At 40.4% G+C, this 23,122-nt stretch overlaps 2 protein-coding genes across 2 annotated transcripts; both read left to right on the top strand.

The window, feature by feature from the left end:
• lipt1 (lipoyltransferase 1) lies at positions 1–1,357 on the top strand. Its single transcript, XM_026932101.3, has one exon. The coding sequence runs from the start codon at positions 168–170 to the stop codon at positions 1,293–1,295; it is 1,128 nt and encodes a 375-aa protein (XP_026787902.3). The 5' UTR covers positions 1–167; the 3' UTR covers positions 1,296–1,357.
• A 1,037-nt stretch (positions 1,358–2,394) lies between these two features.
• Positions 2,395–22,718, top strand: eif5b (eukaryotic translation initiation factor 5B). Its single transcript, XM_026931840.3, has 24 exons — positions 2,395–2,537; positions 7,080–7,202; positions 8,060–8,135; positions 8,753–9,398; positions 9,597–9,808; positions 10,013–10,163; positions 10,991–11,083; positions 11,174–11,260; positions 11,365–11,433; positions 12,599–12,900; positions 13,185–13,292; positions 13,406–13,516; positions 13,643–13,710; positions 13,931–14,072; positions 15,205–15,336; positions 15,751–15,933; positions 16,202–16,363; positions 16,463–16,594; positions 16,981–17,112; positions 17,505–17,581; positions 17,742–17,906; positions 18,629–18,767; positions 18,866–19,027; positions 19,986–22,718. Exons 1-24 carry the CDS (start codon positions 2,503–2,505, stop codon positions 20,091–20,093), a joined length of 3,615 nt encoding a protein of 1,204 aa, XP_026787641.2. The 5' UTR covers positions 2,395–2,502; the 3' UTR covers positions 20,094–22,718.
• The last annotated feature ends 404 nt before the right edge of the window (positions 22,719–23,122 follow it).

Here is a 23,122-nt window from a genome sequence, read left to right as displayed (position 1 = left end):
CACCGGATGTAAAAACTCTGAGACTCCGCCCCTATGAGTAGATAAACTCCAGCCTGAGTGTGAAAGTGAATAAGCTTATTAAGATACACAGAAGTTTCGTCTCAGTCTGTGGAACAGTGGAACAGTGGAACAGATAATCAAGACTTTCAATCAAGAAAAGTTCAGAAATGATTCTGAGGACTTTGTCGCGGGTGTTCCTCAGGACACGTGACCTCAGCCGGCTCGCGCGACGCAAGAGCACTTTAAACTCGTGTTTTGATGAGAGCGGTAAAGCGGGTCTCATCCTCAAGTCTTCATCCACGGACATTTTCCAAAACCTGGCTCTGGAGGACTGGATACATGAGCGTGTCGACGTGCAGAGCCGGAGCATCTTGTTGTTGTGGAGGAACGCTCCGGCGGTGGTGATCGGGAGGCACCAGAACCCCTGGCAGGAGTGTGACGTGCAGCTGCTGAGGCGGACGGGAATCCCGGTGGCCAGGCGGCGGAGCGGCGGCGGAACCGTGTACCACGATCTGGGCAACATAAACATGACTTTCTTCACCTCGAAGAAGAAATACGACCGCATGAGGAACCTCGGGGTCGTGACCGGGGCTGTGAAGGCGCTCAGGCCGAATCTGGATGTCTGTGCTACAGAGAGGTTTGACATTATACTTAACGGGTGTTATAAAATCTCCGGGACTGCAGCCAGGCTGGGAAGGACAGCCGCCTACCATCACTGCACCCTGCTGTGTTCCGCAGATCGCTCTGTCCTCTCATCAGTCCTGAAAAGCTCATGCACTGGCATTAAAAGCAACGCCACCCCCAGTGTGCCTTCCCCTGTCACAAATCTGTCAGACCACCACCCCTCTCTGAACCCCGAGTCCCTTATGGACGCCATTGCGTCTCGTTATAATAAAGAGTTTGACTTTGACAGTCCTGTCCTCACGGTCGACCCAGGATCAGAAGTGCTAATGCCTGGCATTCAAAAGATGACCTCTGATCTGAGAAAGTGGGACTGGGTTTATGGAAAGACCCCAAAATTCAGCATTTGCACAACTTTTGTGGTGGAGAACACCAACGTTGGACTGGAGATAGACATCAAGAATGGGGTTGTAGAAACATGCGTGATGGATGTACCCCATGACTGGCTGCCTGCAGACTTCGTGAAAGAGTTCTGCTCCAGTTTGACAGGCGTCCGGTTCTGTCCGAATGAGTTCGCTGTGTCTGTAGCAGCTTTCCTGAGAACTATCTCATCTTCACCTCAGCATGCCCAAAACACACTCAGCCTCTATGAGAACATTGTATCAGTAATGTAAATAAAATAATATAATATAAAAATAAAATAATATTTGAGTTGTTGCACATGATGTGTTTATGCATTCTCACTTATTTGTGTTGTGTGCCAAACAGTGCAAAGTACCAAACCGCACACAACGATCAGCTTCAGACTGTAAAACTCACACCATCAGCACTAACCACTTGAAATCCAAGCACCCGAGACACATGTTAATACTTGAGCCATGGATAAATCAATTAATATATATAACACACACAATATATTTTAGATAATAGACAGTACATACCTGTGGTCTGATATAATCCAATAGTCTTGTTGAGTCGAGTGCAAAAGTTTACACCCCCTTTGATGGAACATAGGCTTCTTTTATATAGTTAATCCACAAAGCATTTACTTAATGTTGAAACCCCACAATTACAGTAACTGGGTTTGTGGCATCAGTAATTAGAGAGCTTAAAAGTCTGACATGCTCAAGTAGATTTTTTTAAATGGACCTCATTATAATGGAAGGCCAGTGGGATCAGGAAAAAGCTATTATCTATTTTTTTTAGTCTTTATTAAGATCTAAACCAAAGTATATAAAAACACATCTCATATCAGGCATATCATTACCAAAGGTGAAAACCATCATTCATAAATAGGAATAAATACTGCAGAGGAGGAAGAGAGATTCACTAAAATCCTAGAAGATATGTGGAATGAAATATGATTTGATAAATTAGCAAATTAACAAAAGGTATTTATTTATTTATTTAATATTTACTTATTTAGTAATTAATTAATCAATTAATTATTTAATTAATTAATAAATTTTTATGTTATCATTATTTAATTTATTTTATTTAACATTTATTTATGTAATTATTTATTTTATGTAACATTTATTTATCTATTTATTTATTTATTTACTTACTTAATATTTACTTATTATTTATTCATTTAGTTATTTATTTAGTTACTTGGTCTCCTGTGGTTCTGTATAGCCCAGAACCGCTATTATAATCGGTCAAATCCCAAATCGCTCACTAGCTAGCGCACTGCTTTACTCGTAGCACTCACTAACATTTCCTACACTATGTAGTGCACTATGGTAGGGAAAAGGCAGTGATTTGGGGTTGTGCAACCCTTCAATGGGCGCATGCGCAGTGCTGCTCCAATCGACCATATGCGCTAAGCAGTGACTACACACAGCGGTGCTAAAGTGGGGAAATAATTACAGAGTAATCATGGGAAAGAAACAGAAAAATAAAGGAGATGACGGGTAATGTATATTTTAGTGAAGGACAGCAGTGTGATGCGCTCGTTGTGGAAGTGAAAGCTTTGTAAGAGCTGTATGAGACACGGTTAGATAATGTGATAATGTTAGCGCTCTGAGCCATGGGCTTCATGTGGCGGTAGCTAGTTAGCTTAGCCTCTGTAGCTAGGCCTGTGCTCTGACTTGACCAGCTGACGTTATACCGGCTTTAGGGTGTTTCTGTAAAGATGCAGGCGAGGAGTTTGAGATAGTATTTGACCTCTGAGAGTGTGTGTGTGTGTGTGTGTGTGTGTGTGTGGTTCAGTTATATGTCAGTGCTGTAGTAGGAGTGAGGAAAAGCATCTGCTCTGGTCACCTGATGTTCTCTCAGCAGTAAAGAGTAACACTAATATGAGTGCAGCATCATCAGTTTTCACTGGACTGCTGTATTGTTTGTACACCAACACACTGCTGTCCCTCTGCTGCTCTTCAGCAGCCCCTCAGCTCGTTTTCTGCCTCCATGATGTTGCAGGGACTTGTTTCCAGGACAGTCTCTGTGCTCAGAGAGAGAGGAAGTGCAGTTCACATGTTAAAGCGCTGTGACCTGACGGTAAGGCGTGTAATCTTTCTGTTGTGAGACCCAAAGGCACAGTCAGTACCGCCACCTCTTTTCAGGGGCAAGTAGCTAACGCGTGCTCAGAAGTCGCCAGATTGCGTCACGGACTAATTTGCATATTCATCGATTTCGTCGTGACTATTTGCATATAAGACTGTGTTGATATGAAAAATCAGGATTTTGCGAAGAAAGTAGAGTAGAGATTTATCAGAATCAAATATAATAATTATAACTTGTTATAGAAAGAGGCCGTCTTTGGTCATGAAACCACAAATTGTTTACGTATTTACACATACTATAATTAATATTAAGAAAACAGACAAATGTAAGCAGTGATAATGAGGAGTCAGGAAACAGACATGAAGGAAAACAGTTATGGATGGAATAACACTTATTGTAAATTTAGCCAAGAAGAGAGTTTTGAACCAAGAACTAAGAAATGCGCAGGTGGAACAAACACTGCAGATCAGTGATTGGCTGTCGGGAACACTGCCGATCAGTGATTGGCTGTCGGGAACACTGCCGGTCAGTGATTGGCTGTCGGGAATATTGGCTCATGCATGCACAACTCAGTCAGGCTTTACACACTGGTCATGAGTTGACCAAAGCCACTGTGAATGCAGGACATCTGCATAAAAAATAATCAGATTTGTTGCTAAATGGGTCTAAAAATCTATTGAGAAGACTCAAGTGATATACAGTCATGGGTGTAATGAACATGAATGAGGTGGATTAATGAGAAACTAAAAATAAACAGACTAAGTACACATTGTCCAACCAAATTACACAAAAGCACAAATGACTGAACCATTAGTTTAGTGGGTTTTTGTTTGGACGTCAGGGTTACAACATTTCTGTTTTTTTTGTTTGTTTGTTTGTTTTTGTTTTTTTAAATAGAAATCGTGAACGCTGCTGCCTGTCTGCCTTTATGTGTGTGTGTGTGTGTGTGTGTGTGTGTGTGTGTGTGTGTGAGTGAGTGAGTGAGAGAGAGAGAGAGAGAGAGAGAGAGAGAGAGATAGTTTGCCCCCTACATCATTCATGTTATGCCATCGATGAGAATATGAATTTCATTGTCGAGTAATTGATAGATATTAGATTTTACTGTTAGATATTAGATACTCAGAGTATCTGCTGACACTGATTTCTTTAATAATTATAGAAGGTGATGTGCTTAATATGAGAGTAAACCTGAAACACACATTGATGTCATACATAAAAACTACAGACTGAATTGGAAAATCTAGTCCTCAACATTGTTCATAGTGTGACTGTTTGCTTTTCCTGCTAACTTTCGGTCCCTGTCATTGAGGCAACCTTGTAGTTTTTTAATACAGGACAGCGTGTTACAGTTACTAAGCCGAATCCAGAACTGTCCTCACCCTGCTCGAATGACTGTGCCTTTTTCTTCTTTGGTGCTGGTGATGAAATCACTTACCATGCAACAGCAGTGTAAGAACTGGTAACTTCACTGATAAATCTTTGATAACAGCTAATTACTCCCATAGTCTCCAACGACAGTAAATTCATCTGTAATTTCTCTGCTGTTGCAACAGATTTTTATTTTAATGGACACACACTGATGTCACTAGCTAATTTGTTTCACCTAATTTTTTAAATCTTGCACTGTCTGGTAGGGATGCAGCCTGAAATTCTTAAATAAAAAAAAAAAAGCCCCAACTTTACTTTTATTTCATATTGGATTTGTTTACTATAAATACGGTAACTCAAATAACCACTCTTTACAACCATGTTGGCCAGAAAAGCATCTCAGACACTTGTATATCCTCTTGATGTGAAAAGCTACTTACAGCATGTTTAACTAGTTAAGTGAACGTTTTCCTTATTATACTGCCACACAGTTCGGTTACTTAGTACAAATGATGAGACAAAATCACTTCACATCACGTAAACCACCATTTTTCTATAAAAAGACAGAAAGGATAAAGGATTTTACTCCTTGTCACTATAATGAAATTTGGATCAAACCTAAATTAGACCCTGTTTGCTGCTTCCATTTCAAGCTCAACCACTGAGCCAACAGCTGTATGAGGTGGGGCAAGAAGCACCTCAGTTTGTACACTCATGGAGCAAAAATGAGCTTCGTTTAGCAACATCGAATCATTTCACGTTTACAGACACCGGGCTAAACCACAGTGAGACAGATTATGCCACGATACACCGCTGAGCATTGTTTTTATTTTTATTAAACAATAGCAATGTATGCCTAATTCAGACTTTCTGGAATATGAAATATTTGTAAATGCCACCTCATCCCTAATTAATACTTAATTTCCAGCCAGAGAATAGGCTGGTACTTGAAGAGTTAACCTCCTGGGATAACCATGCAACCATATTTCCCGTACAGTATCAGTCATTTTTATTAAAATATGAACAAATGAACTAAAAAAAAAAGATAGCTAATTTAGCTAATAAAGATAGCTAATTTTCTCTGAAGGTCTTGAAGGCCCTAAGGGTTTCCGTGTGTTTTGCAGCAGGCTGTATTTTTGCTGCTCATTGGAGTGAATAAATGTACAGCACAAATTTGTTTTCCAGCAGACTCGCCTTGCTTATCAAATCCATGTAGGATCCAGTCGCACAATGTGATCAAGCACCCTTCTGTCTGTCATCTTAATCTCACTATTATCCGTCCATTTATTCTTTTACTGGTGTGTGTGAGATTCATCACCCAATACGTGTGTGCTGAAAACAGCAGTTTAGTGTTTGTGTGTGCGTGTGTGTGTGTGTGCGTGTGTGTTCGGGTCCTGCCCTGTCCTGTTGTGTCTCGTGCTCTCCTCGGTGAGGTGCTTTCCATTGCTGATGCAACTGGATGAAAGGCTCCTCTATATAAAGGGCCCTATGTGTCATTTCCTTATTGCTGTAGGAGCTGCTGTAGGTAAGAACCTGTGGAACTTCACCTAGGCTTGACTAGTTTTAATGCTAAGTAAAAGTCTATAACTCTGTTAATCTTTCGGTCAGGTTTAATTGTTATGACTTGGTCTGATTTTGTATAAAGATGCAGTTCTTGAGATTAAAGGTTGTGCAGAATGTTTGCCAGGTGGCTTAAAATTATTATGATTTATACCACAGCGCTGTTGAGTTCTCCAGTCTGAGTGGTGAGAAGGTGTTAATTCATTTTCCCTAACAGAAGCTCTGACAGTAGTGCCAGCTGTAATTCAAACGTTTCGTTTATTTATATTAAAGCACTTGTTCAAATACATTATTGTTTCTAGAACAACCCATTCAAACATTCAAAACTGTGTTGGTATTTAACAAAGGAAAAATGTATAATTGTTCATATGGTGAAGGTTTCTGTAAGTACATGTTTATTTCAGACATATGGAAGGAGTCTCCAGCGTCAGCGCTTTGTACCAGTCAGTCGGTTTTCTGAAAGAGGAAAAGGCTTCAGGACAGAGGAGTTTGTGCTTTCTGGTTTCTTAGTAATGTGACAAACTGTGATTTTTGTCTTACTGACTTAGAGAGAGAGAGAGAGAGAGAGAAGAAGGGCTAATGGGGCAATTAATGTATATAGTTGTTATAGGAAAATAATTCACTTCAGGGTGAGAACAGTAACTCTGCGTTGCACTGGGCTGTATCACACCACCCCGTTGTTGATTATTTTATTCCTTACATGATATTGATAATGTGATTAAATCATATCAGAGTGTACTTTCCAGAGTTATCGTGGGTATCATCAGTATTTTTATAAAAAATTACTAAATTAATTTATGTAATTAGTAAAAGTATTGTCTTTTTTAATGCAACACTATTTTTTTGGTGTGTTAGCAAACCTGTGTGTGTGTGTGTGTGCGCGTATATATATAATATTTATATGTATGTCTGTGTGTGTGTATAAATTAATAGGATATAAATGATCATTTTTAAAATTACAAAATGCCCAGTTAGTAGTCTGTTGGTGAATAAATGACATTTCATTTGATATGTTTTGTCTAAAGTGCCAAAGACGACGGTGTTGACATTGATGCCTTAGCAGCTGAGATCGAGGGAGCCGGCGCAGCAAAGGAACAGAGCAAAGGCAAAGGCAAGAAAAAGAAAGGAGGGAAGAAAGATGACTTTGAGTAAGTGTTTCTGAGTCTCTGCTCTCTTCTTTTTTTTAACCCCCTAAAGCACTGTCACTATGGCTACATTCACAATGCAGGCCAAAGTGGCCCAAATCTGTTTTTTTTTCTTCAAATGTGACACAGATTTGTCACTTACACAGTGAATCTGACATTTTCAGTTCTGATTTGGGCCACTTTCATAAGTGGTTCTGAAAACCGATACATATCCCAAACATGGCAGTGCGACCTCGGTTTGAACAGGCAGATTGGAATTCATGTGACTTTTACGTCAGTCCACTCGATGTTCGTCATAATTTCATGCTACTGGTAGGGAACGCTGGAGGATAACAGTGAAGGAGGATTTCAGTGGCGGGATAGCGAGGTAATGGACCTCATAAACATTTGGGGTAATGTTGCTGTATGAGCAAAATTAGAAGGCGCAAATCGCAATCGCTCCGTGTTTGAAGAGATCTCGAAAGAAAGAAAGAAGGAAAGAAAGAACCTGGCTGCGGTGCCAAAGGAAAGTTAAAAGTTTAAAGAAACCAGTGACACCAGTCAAGTGGCAGTGGCTGAATAACATAACTTTTTTTTTTACAGCAAGCTTGAACGCATCACATAACACATTGTTCCTTTGCACATGAGGTTTAAATAAATAAAAGTTTAGGAGCATGATCTGTTTAGACTACTGTCAGATACAGGCCACCATGAAAACATAGTGGGAGCAGCCTAACAAAAAAAAAAAAAAAATCAAAATGGTCAGTAAATTGGATTTGGGCTACTTTTGCCCGCTGTGTGACTGTAGCCTATGTTTACTAATCCAAACCAGAGACAGGTGTTAGTCTAGTGCGCTGATGGTTGATGGTGGTGTTTTGCAGTGAGGATGACATCCTGAAAGAACTGGAGGAATTATCACTTGAAGCCCAGGGTGGAAAAGCAAAAGAACCAGCAAAGGTAACTCACAGAGTGTATAATATGCTGTGAAACTGACATAATGATCTCTGATGTTACAGGACATGGGTATTCAACTAAGATTTAAGGTCCAGTTGCCTAAAATTCCATGCCTCTAAAGAGCTAGATTATGTAACTAACATGACTGAAAGGTGACAGCAGTTACATATAAGTGCTTAAGACAGTTTGATTGTGTTTTGTAGTGTACTTTTTTTTTCTTCCAAAAATAAACAAGCCATGTTGTCAGATTGCTAAACAGAGGGAGCTGTGCTGTGTTGAACTATTGGCTTTTTTTTTTTTTTTTTTTTTTTTTTTTTTTTTTTTTTTTTTTTTTTTAAATAATATATACATCCTCTGCTCTGTTTTTTTCATGTATTTGTATTCTGCCAGTTGAAGACTGCGGTGTAGGAGATAAGTGTTCATTCCAGTAAAGCAGTCATATAACGTATATAAATAACACAATATTTAAGCCTACAGGTAGCATGGGGTGGATTGGAGAGCTTAGCTAATTAATTACAGTCATAGTGTTGTTATATGTTTTCACATAAACTCTTTTAGCCAGTCAGAAAGCCACAGGCTTGTCCCTAATGATCTCATCATCTTCCTCCCGCTCTGTCCAGAAATCCGACTCCATAGAGGACACCGAGGCCGAGCCAGCACCAACCAAGGCGGACAAGAAGAAGGCCAAGAAGGGCAAGCGTGAAGACGATGAGGGTGAAGAAGCTCCGGGTAAAGACGACATGGAGAACGAGAGCAGGACGAAAGGCAAAAAGGCACTTGCGGCTCCCGTTGCTGCTTCTGCTGCTTCAGAGTCTGACGACGAGTCGCAATCCCGACGCAAAGCCAAGGCCATCAAGAAGGGCGGGCGGAAGGGCGTGTCTGACTCTGAGGATGACGACGAGGAAGAACGTGCAAAGAAGGGCGGAGGAGGTGAAGAAGAGCAGTCAGATGACGACTCTCAGGCCGCACGCAAACAGAAGAAGAAGGCAAAAGCGAAAGCAAAGGCCGACAGTGACAACGACGATCCAGAAGACGACAGCTCCTTCAAGATGAAGACGGCGGCACAGAAGAAGGCAGAGAAGAAGGAGAGAGAAAGAAAGAAGAAGGAGGAAGAGAGGGCCAAAATGAAAGCAAAAAAGGAGAAGGAGGAAGAGACCGTTAAGAAGGATGCAGCCAAGCCTGCAGGAAAAGGTGCAGCCGCTCCACCCTCGGATGCAAAAAAGACTGAGGTGGAGGAGCTAGACGGGGCGGAAGACCAGGGCGAAGGTAAGGCTTCTTGTAATGCTTACTCACAAAACACGGTAGACATTCTTATCTTCATTGTTGTATATACCTACTATTAAACATTTCTCTTGCCAAATTTGCTTTGAGTGTGTTAATACAGATGTTTAATAGTTTTCTTGCCATTTAAGTTCAACTCCATGCCTAGGATTTAGAGCATGTAAAAAATTGCCTTTTCCTCAGATGAGGGCGAGGGTGAGAAGAAGAAGAAGGACAAGAAGAAGAAGAAAGGAGAAAAGGAAGAAAAGGAGAAGAAGAAAGGGCCGAGTAAAGCTGCAGTGAAGGCCATGCAGGAAGCCCTGGCTCGGTTGAAGGAGGAGGAGGAGCGAGCCAAGAGGGAGGAAGAGGAGAGGGAGAGACGCCTGGCCGAGCTGGAGGCGCAGAGGCTCGAGCAGGTTAGTCAAACACAGCTCTGTGTGAGAGCCAGATTTTGGAGAAAGCTGGATACACTATACATGTTCCACAAGCTCCACAAGCCTACCCATGTGTTTAAACCATACATCAGTCATATTTCAGAAAGTTTTTCTCCAGTTGTTCAAATGTCACTGGTCTTGCACAGAGATAATGACTGCCGCTCCCAAATGTTTCCTCTCTCACAGGAGCGACTGGAAGCAGAGAGGAAAGAGAAGAAGAAGCAGAAGGACAAGGAAAGGAAGGAGAGGCTGAAGAAGGAGGGCAAGCTCCTGACCAAGTCCCAGAAAGAGGCTCGAGCCAGAGCTGAGGCCACGCTCCGCGCGCTGCAGGCCCAGGGTGAGAAAGAAAGGCACAGAAACAAAGAATGAGCAGTAACAGGAGTGCATTTTGTACACGAACATCTCTCACATTTTAGCTGATAACAGTGTATTTGTCAGCATATTTACATGTATAGTATTTTTATCCAAATGCAGTCTCTGCACGAAAAAATCGCCTTAGCTCTGGGTGTTTCTCTAATGAGGTCAGTTGTGCTGATCCAATTTAGTAGAAGTTATCTTGGACCTTGGTGTCTGCTGAGAACGTTCTAGGAGACCTGGTTATGAAAATGTTGCAAATAATAGTAATGTTTTAGTATTATTTAATCAGATAATGCATCTCAGAAACATTTCAAATGAGTAGTCTCGAAGCTCTGAAATTCAGAAAGTCATGGACAGCATTCCAAAACTTTTTCAAAGTTTTTTTTTTAACCAAACACTTTGTTAAGCATGCTGTAAGCTTGTTAGTGAACAGCTTGGTGTCAGCTAAATAACTTAACGCTCAGTAGTGTCACATACACAGCAGTTTGATGAAAAGTAACATTTTGCAGCACATATATAGTATTCGAACATGTATTTTTTCCTGGATAATTCCCGTCACCACCATATAGCCCTGTGATCTTTATTTTATATATTATTACTATTATTAGTAGTAGTAGTATTGGTATTATTATTTTATATATGCAAAATAGGCAATATTCTGCACTTCAAAAGTTTTGTACTGCTTAAAATGATCTGTATCGTGCAGTCCTGGTGCTACACATTATAGCTTTTTGTATGCATGTTTCCTTTTTTTCTTTGGTGTGATAAATATGTCTTTATGCTCATTCTCCTTGCTCATTGTTTAAGGTGTTGAAGTGCCATCCAAAGACTCTATGCCAAAGAAGAAGCCTGTTTACTCTGACAAAAGAAAAAAGAAGCCAACAGCACACACTCCTGAAGGTAATGTTTCCTAAAACTGTACAGTTGTGTTCAAACCCTTGCCTCGTTATATAGTGGAATATAGCTGTTTATTCCTGTTTGTTCTGCCAGAGACCTCAGAAGTAGCTTCACCCACGTCGGAAGTGGCTGAGCCGATCGCCATGGCGATGGACGTGGACGCTTCCAAAGAGGAGCCAGGTAGTTTTGCACACTTACTCTTTTTCATTCCCGGGCTGATGAGTGCAGTATTTCAATATTTCACACAAGGGCAGGTTGTGAATATTTTCGGTTTCTTTTTGCAGAGGCTGAAACTAAGGCTGACAGTGCAGACCTAGATGACTGGGAGGCCATGGCCAGTGATGAAGAAAGAGGTAAGACCACAGACAACTAGATACACTTCCAGGGTGCTTTCACATGTGCGCCGTTTAGACCGTTTAATCTATCCTTTGTTTTACACTGTGCAGACCAAAACAACTGATATGAGATTGCCTGAGCGAGGTAGTCCAAGCGAACTCTAAGAAAACAGTTCAACCCTGAATTGACCCAAGTGCAGGAAGTTAGCCAAATATCCTGTGTATTATGTGTTATAGGCAGCATTTAAAAAAAATTTTTTTAATAGATATTACCTATTCACTCACCCGCCAAGTGCAAACTGAACCGAATACCAGTGCCGAAGTACTGCAGCAAAATGGCATGGACTGGACATGCGAGCCAAAACAAACGAGATACAAAACACAATAATTTATGCTAGTTATTTATTATTTAATCACATATTTAGTACCAGCACTGTTCTCCATTTCGTAATATTTCTACATGTATTTGTGAAAGATTTGTTTACCTTGTCCTTGTCACTTTATTTTTAACCGATGAATGGAAGAGTACATTTTTCAGCCCTTTCATTTTTTTTTTTCTTTTGCTTTTTGGTTTGGTTTGTTTAATTATGTGCAGTGTAAAACTAAATGCATAGCAAACGAACCAAAAAACTATCCATATTGCTCTGAGTTGAACTCTGACTAATAGGTGTGAGAGATTTGTCTTGAATGTTTCTTACTCACAACAGTCCCATTTTAATACTTTTCCTCGATTCAGGCTTAAAAATCTGTATTGAATATGTGATTTGTGATGGGTAGGTGGGTGAGTAGGTAGGTAGGTAGGTATGCCAGGCTTTCTTCACTGTCTTCACTATAAAAATAGTCCAAAAAAGTGATTCTTGGATTGTTGAAAGGTTTTTAATCCAACAAACTGCACTGTACCATAATTATAAATGTGGACTGTTTTAATTTTAACCTATTGTTGGAGAAACTCAAAATTACGAAACTCAAAAATAACATTGTAAGGGCATTATTAACACCCTTAAACCTTCTGAAGTGGAGCTGCGATTTTTGGTGCTGGAGCAGTGACCAGTAGAATCAGCAAAGCTCCAGTTTGCTAGTGCCGAATGTTCTGTGAAAAAGACCTTAAGCATATGGAAAAAAAATCTGCCAACATTTATTCCCAGTAAGATTAATGTATCATTGTTTTTCATGTCTGTCTCAGAGTTGAAGAAAGTGCACATCGAAGTGAAGGAGACAGCAGCCACTCAGCCAACCCACAAACCTTCTGCTCCTGCCGAACAGGAGAACGGTAGTGAAGAAGAGGAGGAGGACGACGAGGATGATGAAGAGGAGGATGAAGAGGACGAGAGCGAGGAAGATGAGGAAGAGGAAGAGAAGGACAGCCAGACAGCAAAGGACAAGAGTGGGAAAGAAGAGAGCTCGGAGTCGAGCAGCGAGAGCGATTCAGATGACGAGCGCACCAAAGAGGAGAGGATGTACGATAAGGCCAAGAGACGCATAGAGGTACAAACATAAAAAAGTGTAATGACTACACACACAAGGCCAAAGAGATTAAAAATATATATATATATATATATATAGATATATATATATATATATATATATATATATATATATATATATATATATATATATATATATATATATATTTATTTATTTATTTTTTGGTATGCTCATTATATTGAGGAATAAAAAGTGGATGGAACTGAGACTACTGGCAAATGTCACTGGTTTTTCTACCTGATTCTAGCTTGTTTATTTTTTTTTTTTGTATGTCTGTGTTGCAGAAACGGAGACAGGAGAACCTAAAGAACATTAACGTGGACAAACTGAGAGCTCCTGTGGTCTGTGTCTTGGGGCATGTAGATACAGGGAAGACAAAAATCCTTGACAAGGTAGGTGTGTGTGTGCGCGCACATGCTGTATCTACCAATTCCATTCTTGGTTCCCACAGTGTACAGTGTGAGTTTATCAATACAACTCAGCTCTGCTGTTTTTATATCTCCAGCTGCGACACACACACGTACAGGATGGCGAGGCAGGTGGAATCACTCAACAGATTGGTGCCACCAACGTTCCCTTGGAAACCATCATTGAGCAAACCAAGATGGTGAAAAATGTGAGTACCTCATGACACACTCATGTACAGTACTGAGGAATATTTGCACTATGTGAACACTTTCTAGACAAATGTTTAAGATATTTTCGTGTCCCTGGTTTGTGTAGTGATTTTTTTTTTCTTCAGTTTGACAGAGATAATATAAAAGTTCCAGGAATGCTGATTATCGACACACCAGGACACGAGTCTTTCAGGTGAGCACCAGTCGACAGCTTTGTGGATTCCTGATTGGTCTGATCATTTGTTGTGTATATGAGGTTAGTCTGCCTCTGATCTGCCTTTCTTTCTATCTTTCTGATTTTTTGTTGCGGTCTTCGTTTCTGCTTTTCTGCTTTGTCTTCCTTCTTCCTTCCTCTTCCTATTTCCTCCTCTCCTTCATCCCGTTTCCCTTTTTTGCGCTGTTCATCTCTGCAGTAATCTGAGAAACAGAGGCAGCTCCCTGTGTGACATCGCGATCCTGGTGGTGGACATAATGCATGGACTGGAACCACAAACCCTTGAGTCCATCAACCTGCTGAAGGAAAAGAAGTGTCCCTTTATTGTGGCTCTGAACAAGGTGGGTCTCTGGTGATCTGAGATCAGACGATCACAGAGCAACCTTTGCCTAAAGCCCTATTCAGATCAGACTAGTTTTACATGAAGAGGTGGGGTAATATAATTATTCCTGGAGTGTATTGGGGATTCTTTTTTGTACGGATTGCACTTGCATGTGTCTGGAAAGGTTACGCCAAAGTATACCTTCTGCAAAATGACCAGTAGAAATAACTCCAGATCATATACTGTATATCCTGTCCGAATGGACATGTTGGTAAAGATTCAGTTATATCCTGTACAGAAGGAGGTTTTGCGCTTTTTTTTGTCAGTATAAATAAACTTCAGGAGGGTGCCGGAGGACTAGTGGTTAGTCCTCGGCACTACCTGCACTACACTGCCATGGCCCGGGTTCGATTCCCGGCCAGGGAACTGACCCCAGCTACTGGGGATGCTCAGGACAGTGCAATCCCAATGCCGGTCCCAAGCCTGGATAAAATTGGGAAGGGGTTGTGTAAGGAAGAGGATCCAGTGTAAAAATTGGTCGAAATCAAATATGCAGACCAATAACGGGACGAATAACGGGAGCAGCCAAAAAAGAAGAAGAAGAAACAAAATTCAGGAGCTGCGCACTCTTTTCTGTTGTTTCTCACCAAAACGAACTCGAGTATTGGAGTTTATTGGAGAACAATAAAATATAGATAATATTTAAAAGGAGAGACAGATACAGCCTACAGACAAGTTATAGTCATGTGACCTACTAATGATCACAAGTTGAGGCCACAAGTCCTAAAATAAGTGGTTATAACAAAACTCAAAACGGTCTGATTGTATTAAAATGTATGTAGTACGCATGGAATTTTTAGGGTGGTGACCATACATACATTGTGAAGATCATATCCGTGATTTATATGAATTACTTAGAATTCCTCTGCGTTACACTGATTAATGTAGTGGGTGGCTGAAAGGGATGACGATTAAGTCTTGGTACTAAATATTGACTGACTATGAGAAGTGGTTAGGCATTATCTCCACTACACAGGATGAAATCTGTGTTGTCCTGCTTGCTAGAGAAAAGTGCAATGCATGTGTTAGTATGGCATGAAACAAAGTCTACTTCCTTTTTCTTAATGCCTTTCTCTCTCTCTCTTTCTTAGATCGACCGTCTCTATGACTGGAAGAAGAGTCCGGACACAGATGTGGTGGCTACTCTGAAGAAGCAGAAGAAGAACACTAAGGATGAGTTTGATGAGCGAGCCAAGGCTGTCATGCTCGAGTTTGCCCAGCAGGTTTGTGCGCACTCCACGTCCTCCCATAGCTGGCAAATTCTCCTTCCTTTTCTTCAGCACCGTATTGCTGTAAATGCAAACAATGTCATTCATGCCTCATTTATACCTTAATGATTAAGTAAGTGATTCTGAGAAGATTCTTCATTGGTATCTTGTAATATTACACCACCTGATATTATCACTTACACATTTTCACAATTCTGCTATATACAATACATGATTTGTTCAAAATGGGATGTAAACACAGCACAAGTGCATGTCTGTAATCAGAGTTGACTGAAGATGAATCTCCAGATGAATCTCCACATCGCAGTAGAGCAGAATGTGTGTGTCTAAAAACACTATTTTAAGTTATATAAAAAATATCATTTATAAGTTGAGATGACTTGTGTGTTTTTGTATGTATGTGCACAGGGTTTGAATGCAGCTCTGTTCTTTGAGAATAAGGACCCTCGTACTTTTGTCTCTCTGGTGCCCACCTCTGCGCATTCAGGCGATGGCATGGGCAACCTGATCGCCCTGCTGGTAGAGCTCACCCAGACCATGCTGGCACGCAGGCTGGCCCACTGCGACGAGCTCCGAGCACAGGTCATGGAGGTGAGCTTGAAATATCATTCCATCGGAAAATGCCAGCCTCCATGCCAATTATACTGCATCTGCATATGATAGTATGAGAACTAATACTAGTGATTTGATTGGGTAAAAGCACAAAGGTGTCGAATGAACCGCAATATAATGAATGGTATAGTCATGCAGCAAATGCTCAGGCTAATATTTGGGAAGTAGGAAAGTGTTTGTGTTGTAAATGTTTTGTAATCAGCAGCAGAATTACAACAGAATATGCTTCCTGCTGTTTGTTGGCCAGGTAAAAGCTCTGCCTGGTATGGGCACAACGATAGACGTGATCCTGATCAACGGGTGCTTGCGTGAGGGCGAGACCATCATCGTGCCGGGCGTGGAGGGGCCTATCGTCACTCAGATCAGAGGACTGCTGTTGCCACCGCCTCTCAAGGAGCTCCGTGTCAAGGTCTGGCTCTGGCTTTCCACAACTACCAGCCTACATGCTATACAGTGCCATAAGTTCCTACAGATATGTAACAGCTTCCTGTTGAATATCTTTGTTCAGAATCAGTATGAGAAGCACAAGGAGGTGAATACGTCTCAGGGAGTGAAGATCCTGGGGAAGGATCTGGAGAAGGCTCTGGCAGGCCTGCCGCTGCTTGTGGCTCATAAAGAGGATGAGGTTCCTGTACTTAAGGTGAGTTTTATCCACTTAGGAACATATGCTTCATATGCATATGCTTGTTTGGGAACTTGGTGACACACTAACAGTGACAATGCATTAAATGGTTAAATAGCAACATTTGCCAAAATCTTATTCTAGGCCATGGCAAATATTTCATATTTAATTTTAGAACTGTCAACTTCATCATAATACAGTTGGTAATGAGAAAAAATAATTATATAAAAAACAAAACTGCATATTGACCCTTCATCTCAATCGTTATGGCATAAATTTTACTTTTCTGCCTCACCTTTCCATACACAAACTTATTTATACTGAGATAGCACAAATTTTTCTATGACCGGGATTATGAAAAATCCTATTTCATATCATATTTGTTTTTGTGTATGTCTGTGTAGGACGAGCTGATCAGGGAGCTGAAGCAGACGCTGAACGCAATAAAGCTGGAGGAGAAGGGTGTGTATGTACAGGCATCGACACTGGGCTCACTAGAAGCTCTGCTCGAATTTTTGCGCACATCCAAAGTGCCTGTAAGTACAAAGATCAATCCTGAATCTAACCTTAAACTATCTGCATTCACTGATTTTTATTATTATTATTTTAACTTTAATTTAATTTTTTAAATCGTAGCGTAGTAAAATGCCCATTTAAATTGAAAGTAGTGTTTTTTGGCTCTACTCATACATGTGTTTTCTCATATGGGTAGAAATGACTACTTGCAATTCTTTGTAACTGAGCCATAAGCTTCCAATAATTATCAGTGAAGCGTTTGTAATATATTTACCTATGCCTCTGAGGCTATGGAAATGTTTGTAGTGTGTTGACTAGTGTATTGTATAGATTGACCTGAAAATCCCCAAAACCCGTCCAGTGATTGGATTTGTTTGTTTCGTTTTTATTTATTTATTTATTTTAATTTCAGTATGCTGGCATTAATATCGGTCCTGTTCACAAGAAAGACGTAATGAAGGCATCTACAATGCTGGAGCATGACCCACAGTACGTATTTTATATACATCTCTGTAAATGTCTTCTCTCTTTTTTTTTTTCCCCCCACAGAGCATACAAATAATGTTTAATAATATTTTCCACAATATGGCTTAAGGGTATCTTTCTTTAAACCTCATGAATTGTTGCACTTTTCTCTTGTCCGCTGCAGGTACGCAGTGATACTGGCGTTTGATGTGAAGATTGAAAGAGACTCTCAGGAGATGGCTGACAGTCTGGGTGTGCGGATCTTTAGTGCCGAGATCATTTACCATCTGTTTGACGCCTTCACCAAATACAGGGAAGACTACAAGAAACAGAAGCAGGAGGAGTACAAGTACGTGGTCTTTCTGTCTAGCTCTGTAGCTCCCAACTAATAACTGTGTTGATTTTAATTCTTATCTCCTTTTGGTCAGTGTCTCAAATTACATACTTTGAACCTACCTCTATGTACCATATTAGTACATCAAATGTTCTTAAATGGGTTTGTAGATGAGAGGATTCATTTAAATAAGTATCATTTGGCAATTGAAGGAAATTATATTGAAAATGCATGTGATGTATATAGCATTTAGTTTAGTTAGATATCTAAGCTGATGATTTGCTCTGTGCAGTATTTTAATGTACAGTTCACTAACAAGTATTGCTTTGAGATGGAGATAAAAGGGGCACGTATTACAGACGAGCTCACTCGCTTGGTCGTTATCAGCCAATAGTACAAAAAATTCTCTACCCTTCCCAACCCCCAAAAAAATATTTGTTTAGCAAACATGGTCCGTCGTCCTGGTGACTTTACTATTCTGCATGTGTTTTTATACCTCAGTGTGAACACTATAGTTCTGATTGTTGTATTTTGCTATATTTCCATAATCACTTGACCTTAAACATATCTGTCTGGCTCAGAAATATACAGGTTCAGTTCATGCCATGTTGTACTTTATTAGAAATAAATTAACTGTACAGAATGATTTCCAGAAAAGAAAGACTGTGTTTGTGTGTGAGTGAGAGAGAATAACCTATCTCCGTCCCTGTCTTTTGTTCATCTTGTCTCTCCACTAGGCACATAGCAGTGTTCCCCTGTAAGCTGCGCATCCTGCCTCAGTTCATCTTTAACTCCAGAGACCCTATAGTCATGGGGGTGACTGTGGAGGCAGGTGTACTGAAGACAGGCACCCCGTTGTGTGTACCTAGCAAAGCTGTAAGTGTGTGTGTGCGCGTGTTTGTGGATGATATTGTTAACACACTATTCCAGGCCTCCTTGCATTGATGCCTATACCTTTTATCATCTTTGTTCAGTTCGTGGAGATTGGCATCGTGACCAGTATCGAGGTGAACCACAAGCCAGTAGAGACTGCAAAGAAAGGGCAGGAGATCTGCGTGAAGATCGAGCCGATTCCCGGAGAATCGCCCAAGATGTACGGTCGACATTTCGAGGCCGTAGATATCATCGTTAGCAAGGTGAGACCGTGTTTACATAATGTGTGGCATGACACTAACTGAAAGGATTAGATTATTCAATTAGTTTAGTTTGCTGCTGCTTCCCTTTCAAGCTTTATTTTTCTATGCACATTTAATCAGAAGTCGTATATTACCAGATAAGATGAAACCATGCCTACAAGTTTTTCTTCCATTGTTGTGTCTTATATAGTAAAAGGGAATTAATTACAGGTAGGAACTAAATTTGGGAGTTAATAAATGTCGGACCACACGGACATTGAGTCAGTTATCTGGATTTGTCACTTTACCGCATCATATCTGATGTGCATAGAATTGATCAAATCTCAATTTGAATGTTGCTTGCCACTGTCACTGAAGTCACGGCTACGTGTTACAGAAATACTTACTGTACACATGCTAGTTACAGAGGTGATGACACCAAGACATTAACAATCGGAACGGTCAGAACTCAGAATTACATCTTTTTCGACCTCTGTCTTTTATTAGCAAAAAACTAGCCAGCTAACTGTGATGAGTGATGTTTGTTTACCTGCTCAAAACACTGAACTGTATAGTCAGGGTTATACATTAAACAAGCGAATATGTCTGTATGTTGATTGCTGTAAAGCAAATACTTGTGTGTGTGTGTGTGTGTGTGTGTGTGTGTGTGTGTGTGTGTGTGTGTGTGTGTGTCAACTCAACATGGCTGCTCACAGCATGTTGCATTTAAAGGTAATTAGATGGTGTGAGCAGCCATGTTGAGTTGATGTCGCTTGCTGAAATCAGGATTGAGGGGTAGGAATTCTATTGGGGGGCATTTTCTTTGGTTTTTCCTAGTCAGGGGTTGGAAATTCTGGGTTATGGCCTTCAGCCGAATGCAGCATTAGTCCTGATAGTGAATCCTGGTCAATAAACAGTAAGAAACTGGTGATTGTCTCGTTGACTATGCTTTATTTATTTACTTATTTTTACCCCGCAGATTACCCGTCAGTCCATCGACGCTCTGAAGAACTGGTTCAGAGACGAGATGCAGAAGTCGGACTGGCAGCTAATCATGGAGCTGAAGAAAACTTTTGAAATCATCTGAGCACACACAATGACTTTCAAACTGACCTACATGCTGAGACCACACACACACACACATACACACACACTTTTGCACACTCCCGAGTTCATCTGACTACTTCAGTCTAAGTGTTGCTGTTTTTACACACACACACACACACACACACACACATTCTCTCTGACACACTCTGACACGCAGAGGGTAAGTGTGGGTGTGTACAGGGTCGAAACATGCTCCTCCCTGTTTTCCCTCCATCTCCTCCTTTATGAGTGGTGGAGACAACAGAAAAAGACGAAAAGAGAGGAAAAAAAAAAGTTTTTCTGTGAGAAACTGAAACTATTACCACTGTTTTTAACAGTGACTGTTAGAGAAACATTTACACACTATTCCAAACGTGCCTGTTATTTCTGATCGACCTGTTTAGTTTCCCTGGAGCGTGGCGCTGATTTTACAGAAGCATTAGAGGAATAGGGCACCCAAAAATGCTAACGTGGTTAATGACCTATGAAAGCGAACGAGAAGCCGTTAGTACAGCTGTTATTGAATGCTAACAGGCTCCTGCTGGCTTTTGTGAATTAATAGCAATGTTAACATGTTTGGGTTAAGGTGTAGTGCCAGTTTTGCAGGCTCAGTTTCTGCCGGTCTTTGTGTGAACCTTAGTGTCAGTGGTGATGACGCTCCATCAAATCACACACGATACATGTGTTCATTACACCATATAGTGTCAGAGAGGGGAAATGAAGGCAAGTGGGGATTTCACTTGTCAGACTTGAAATTGAAAACATTAAACAAGGATTTTAGACATTGAGTAATTATGCCTGGTCAGTGTTTTCTTTTTTTTTTTCTTTTTTTTTTTTTTTAAATAAAGTTCCCCTCATGGCCCTGCAATGCAAGTCTTTTATGGTCCTTTGTGAACTAAACCCACGTTATGCGGTATTTGTCGCAAGGCCTTTGCTACTACCCTTGATGCTGCCTTGTGCCTGTCTTTACTGGGATTTGTTCAGTTAGTATAAATTCCCCCCGAATGAAAGGAAAAATCATTGGTGATTTAATTACCAATAAAGAGATGGCATATTTATAGGAGTTGTATGTGAAACATGATGTGAGTTTGTCTAGATGTTTCTCATTGTGTTTATCTTCACCTGTTGAAGGGAAAAGCTTTCTGAAACACTGCATAAATTTCCAAGGTGGAGAGCATGGGTTTGAAATGGTATACTGGACCAGTGCATACTGTATACTACACACTGTTCCTCTCTATTAATGTCATTTATAGTATGCAGTATGAAAGATTTAAAGGAAACCTCCACCCTGAAACATGTTTATATTGAAATAACTGTGATGTGCTTAGTGATTCTGCAGCTAAATTCTTGGTGGTGTATTTTCGTTTTTCTTGTGAGAAGTTACCAGTTTGTCTGCTGTGCTAATGTCAACAAATGAACAAGAGCTTCTTTCACCACTCACTATTCACCAGAGATGGATTACCCAGTGGCACTACTGTCAGTGGGCAGTTGAACAGCATTGTGGGCAAAAAAAAAAGGGGCCAAGTTCAAAATGGCAAAATATTCAGCTTTTAATGGTCTTAAATTAAGTTTAATTGGTCAGACAATTGTCAAGAATGAAGCAAATGCACTCTGAGACTTCCTGTGCCACCATTTGCTCGTTTACCTTTGCTGCAGTGAACTGTTTGTTTGGGGAAAAGCTAGAAACAGGGAAATTCATTCAATTTATTTCATCTTCCTGTATGCAAAGGTAAAATCATGACAATGATTAAAATGTTTGATGTAAAATTCAAACTAATACATGTCTGGGTTTACAAAACATTCCAACCGTATCTTCTGGGATGATTTTTTTTTTTTTGTCATTATTTGGTTATCTGCCACACCTTATCCATCAAGGGCCACAAGGCTTAAACATTTAAAGAAATCAAAAGAAAAGCTCCCATACGAAGTTCCTTTATCTATTTGTTTAATTCTTGCTAATTTCCTGACCAGTGATTTGTTGTTAAGACCATTAAAAGCTTAATGTTTTGTCATTTTGGGCTTGGCCCATTTTTTTGGCCAGGAGTGTAGGAAAATGTTAACCAAAGGGGAAAATAGACCAACATGTTGATGGAAAAAAAAAAAAAAGTTTAAACTTCATTGAGAATTTAATCAAATCTATTGTACAAACTATTAATGATCAATATTGTAATCAATTTGTTCAGGGTGGATTTTTCCCTTTAACATTTGATATGTTACCTAATAATATGACCATCCAGCTACCAATTATTGGTTCCCAAAACATTGTGGGAACAGATCTTTGTAGTTCCTTTTCAGTTTCCTAGGGAAGTTTTCTTTAACGTTCATGTGTTGTGCATTATGGTTCAGAGAACATTCCCCTAATGTTCTCATAACTTTTAAACAACCTCATGGTACCATGCAATGGTTTGGAGAATGTCCTCCTACCATTCTGGAAACATTTGAATTATTTGAACCCCTTGTGAACCTTGCACAAACCTGGGAGTTGTCAAGAACATTCCTGTAACGTTAGGGGAACATGCTCTGAACCATCCCTATACAAGCCTGTCTCTATACTGCTACAAGCCTGATTGGTTGTCATAAGGTTCTTGTTACATATATATCTAATAAAACATGATGGGCACAAAAAGCCTTGTTGATGAGAGAGGTCAGGGGAGAATGGCCAGACTGGTTTGAGCTGAGAGGAAAGGCTACCTCTCTTCCCAACCGTGGTGAGCAGAAAAGCATCTCAGAACTCGAAAACATCAAACATTGTGGTAGATGGGCTACATCAGCAGAAGACACCACCAGGCTCTACTCCTGTCACCCAAGACAGGAATCTGAGGCTGCAGTGGGACGTTCTCTCATCTTCGACTTTAATTTTCAGTATTCTTGTTAACAGTCTGATCACCTGCGCTGACATTCTCAGTCACCTGAAGAACAGTTGCTGTTTTCCCTTACATATCACACTAATACATGAGAATCAGTCACTGAATGTGAGCTTTTTCACTACAATTTCCAATCCTGCCATCAGTTCCTAATAATGACCATCTT

This window comes from Pangasianodon hypophthalmus, chromosome 26 (assembly GCF_027358585.1).
Source record: "Pangasianodon hypophthalmus isolate fPanHyp1 chromosome 26, fPanHyp1.pri, whole genome shotgun sequence".
In the NCBI taxonomy this organism is placed as follows: domain Eukaryota; kingdom Metazoa; phylum Chordata; class Actinopteri; order Siluriformes; family Pangasiidae; genus Pangasianodon; species Pangasianodon hypophthalmus.
Note: the sequence above shows the minus strand (reverse complement) of the source record. Positions and strands in the feature narration are given on the sequence as shown.

What these genes read in the sequence shown, in the direction of transcription:
- lipt1 (XM_026932101.3), top strand. Translation starts at nt 168, where the DNA reads ATGATTCTGAGGACTTTGTCGCGGGTGTTCCTCAGGACACGTGACCTC.
- eif5b (XM_026931840.3), top strand. Translation starts at nt 2,503, where the DNA reads ATGGGAAAGAAACAGAAAAATAAAGGAGATGACGG. An exon ending in AGGCCAAGAGACGCATAGAG is followed by an intron (nt 12,901 to 13,184) that starts GTACAAACATAA and finishes TCTGTGTTGCAG; the next exon opens with AAACGGAGACAGGAGAACCT. An exon ending in CCAGGACACGAGTCTTTCAG is followed by an intron (nt 13,711 to 13,930) that starts GTGAGCACCAGT and finishes TCATCTCTGCAG; the next exon opens with TAATCTGAGAAACAGAGGCA.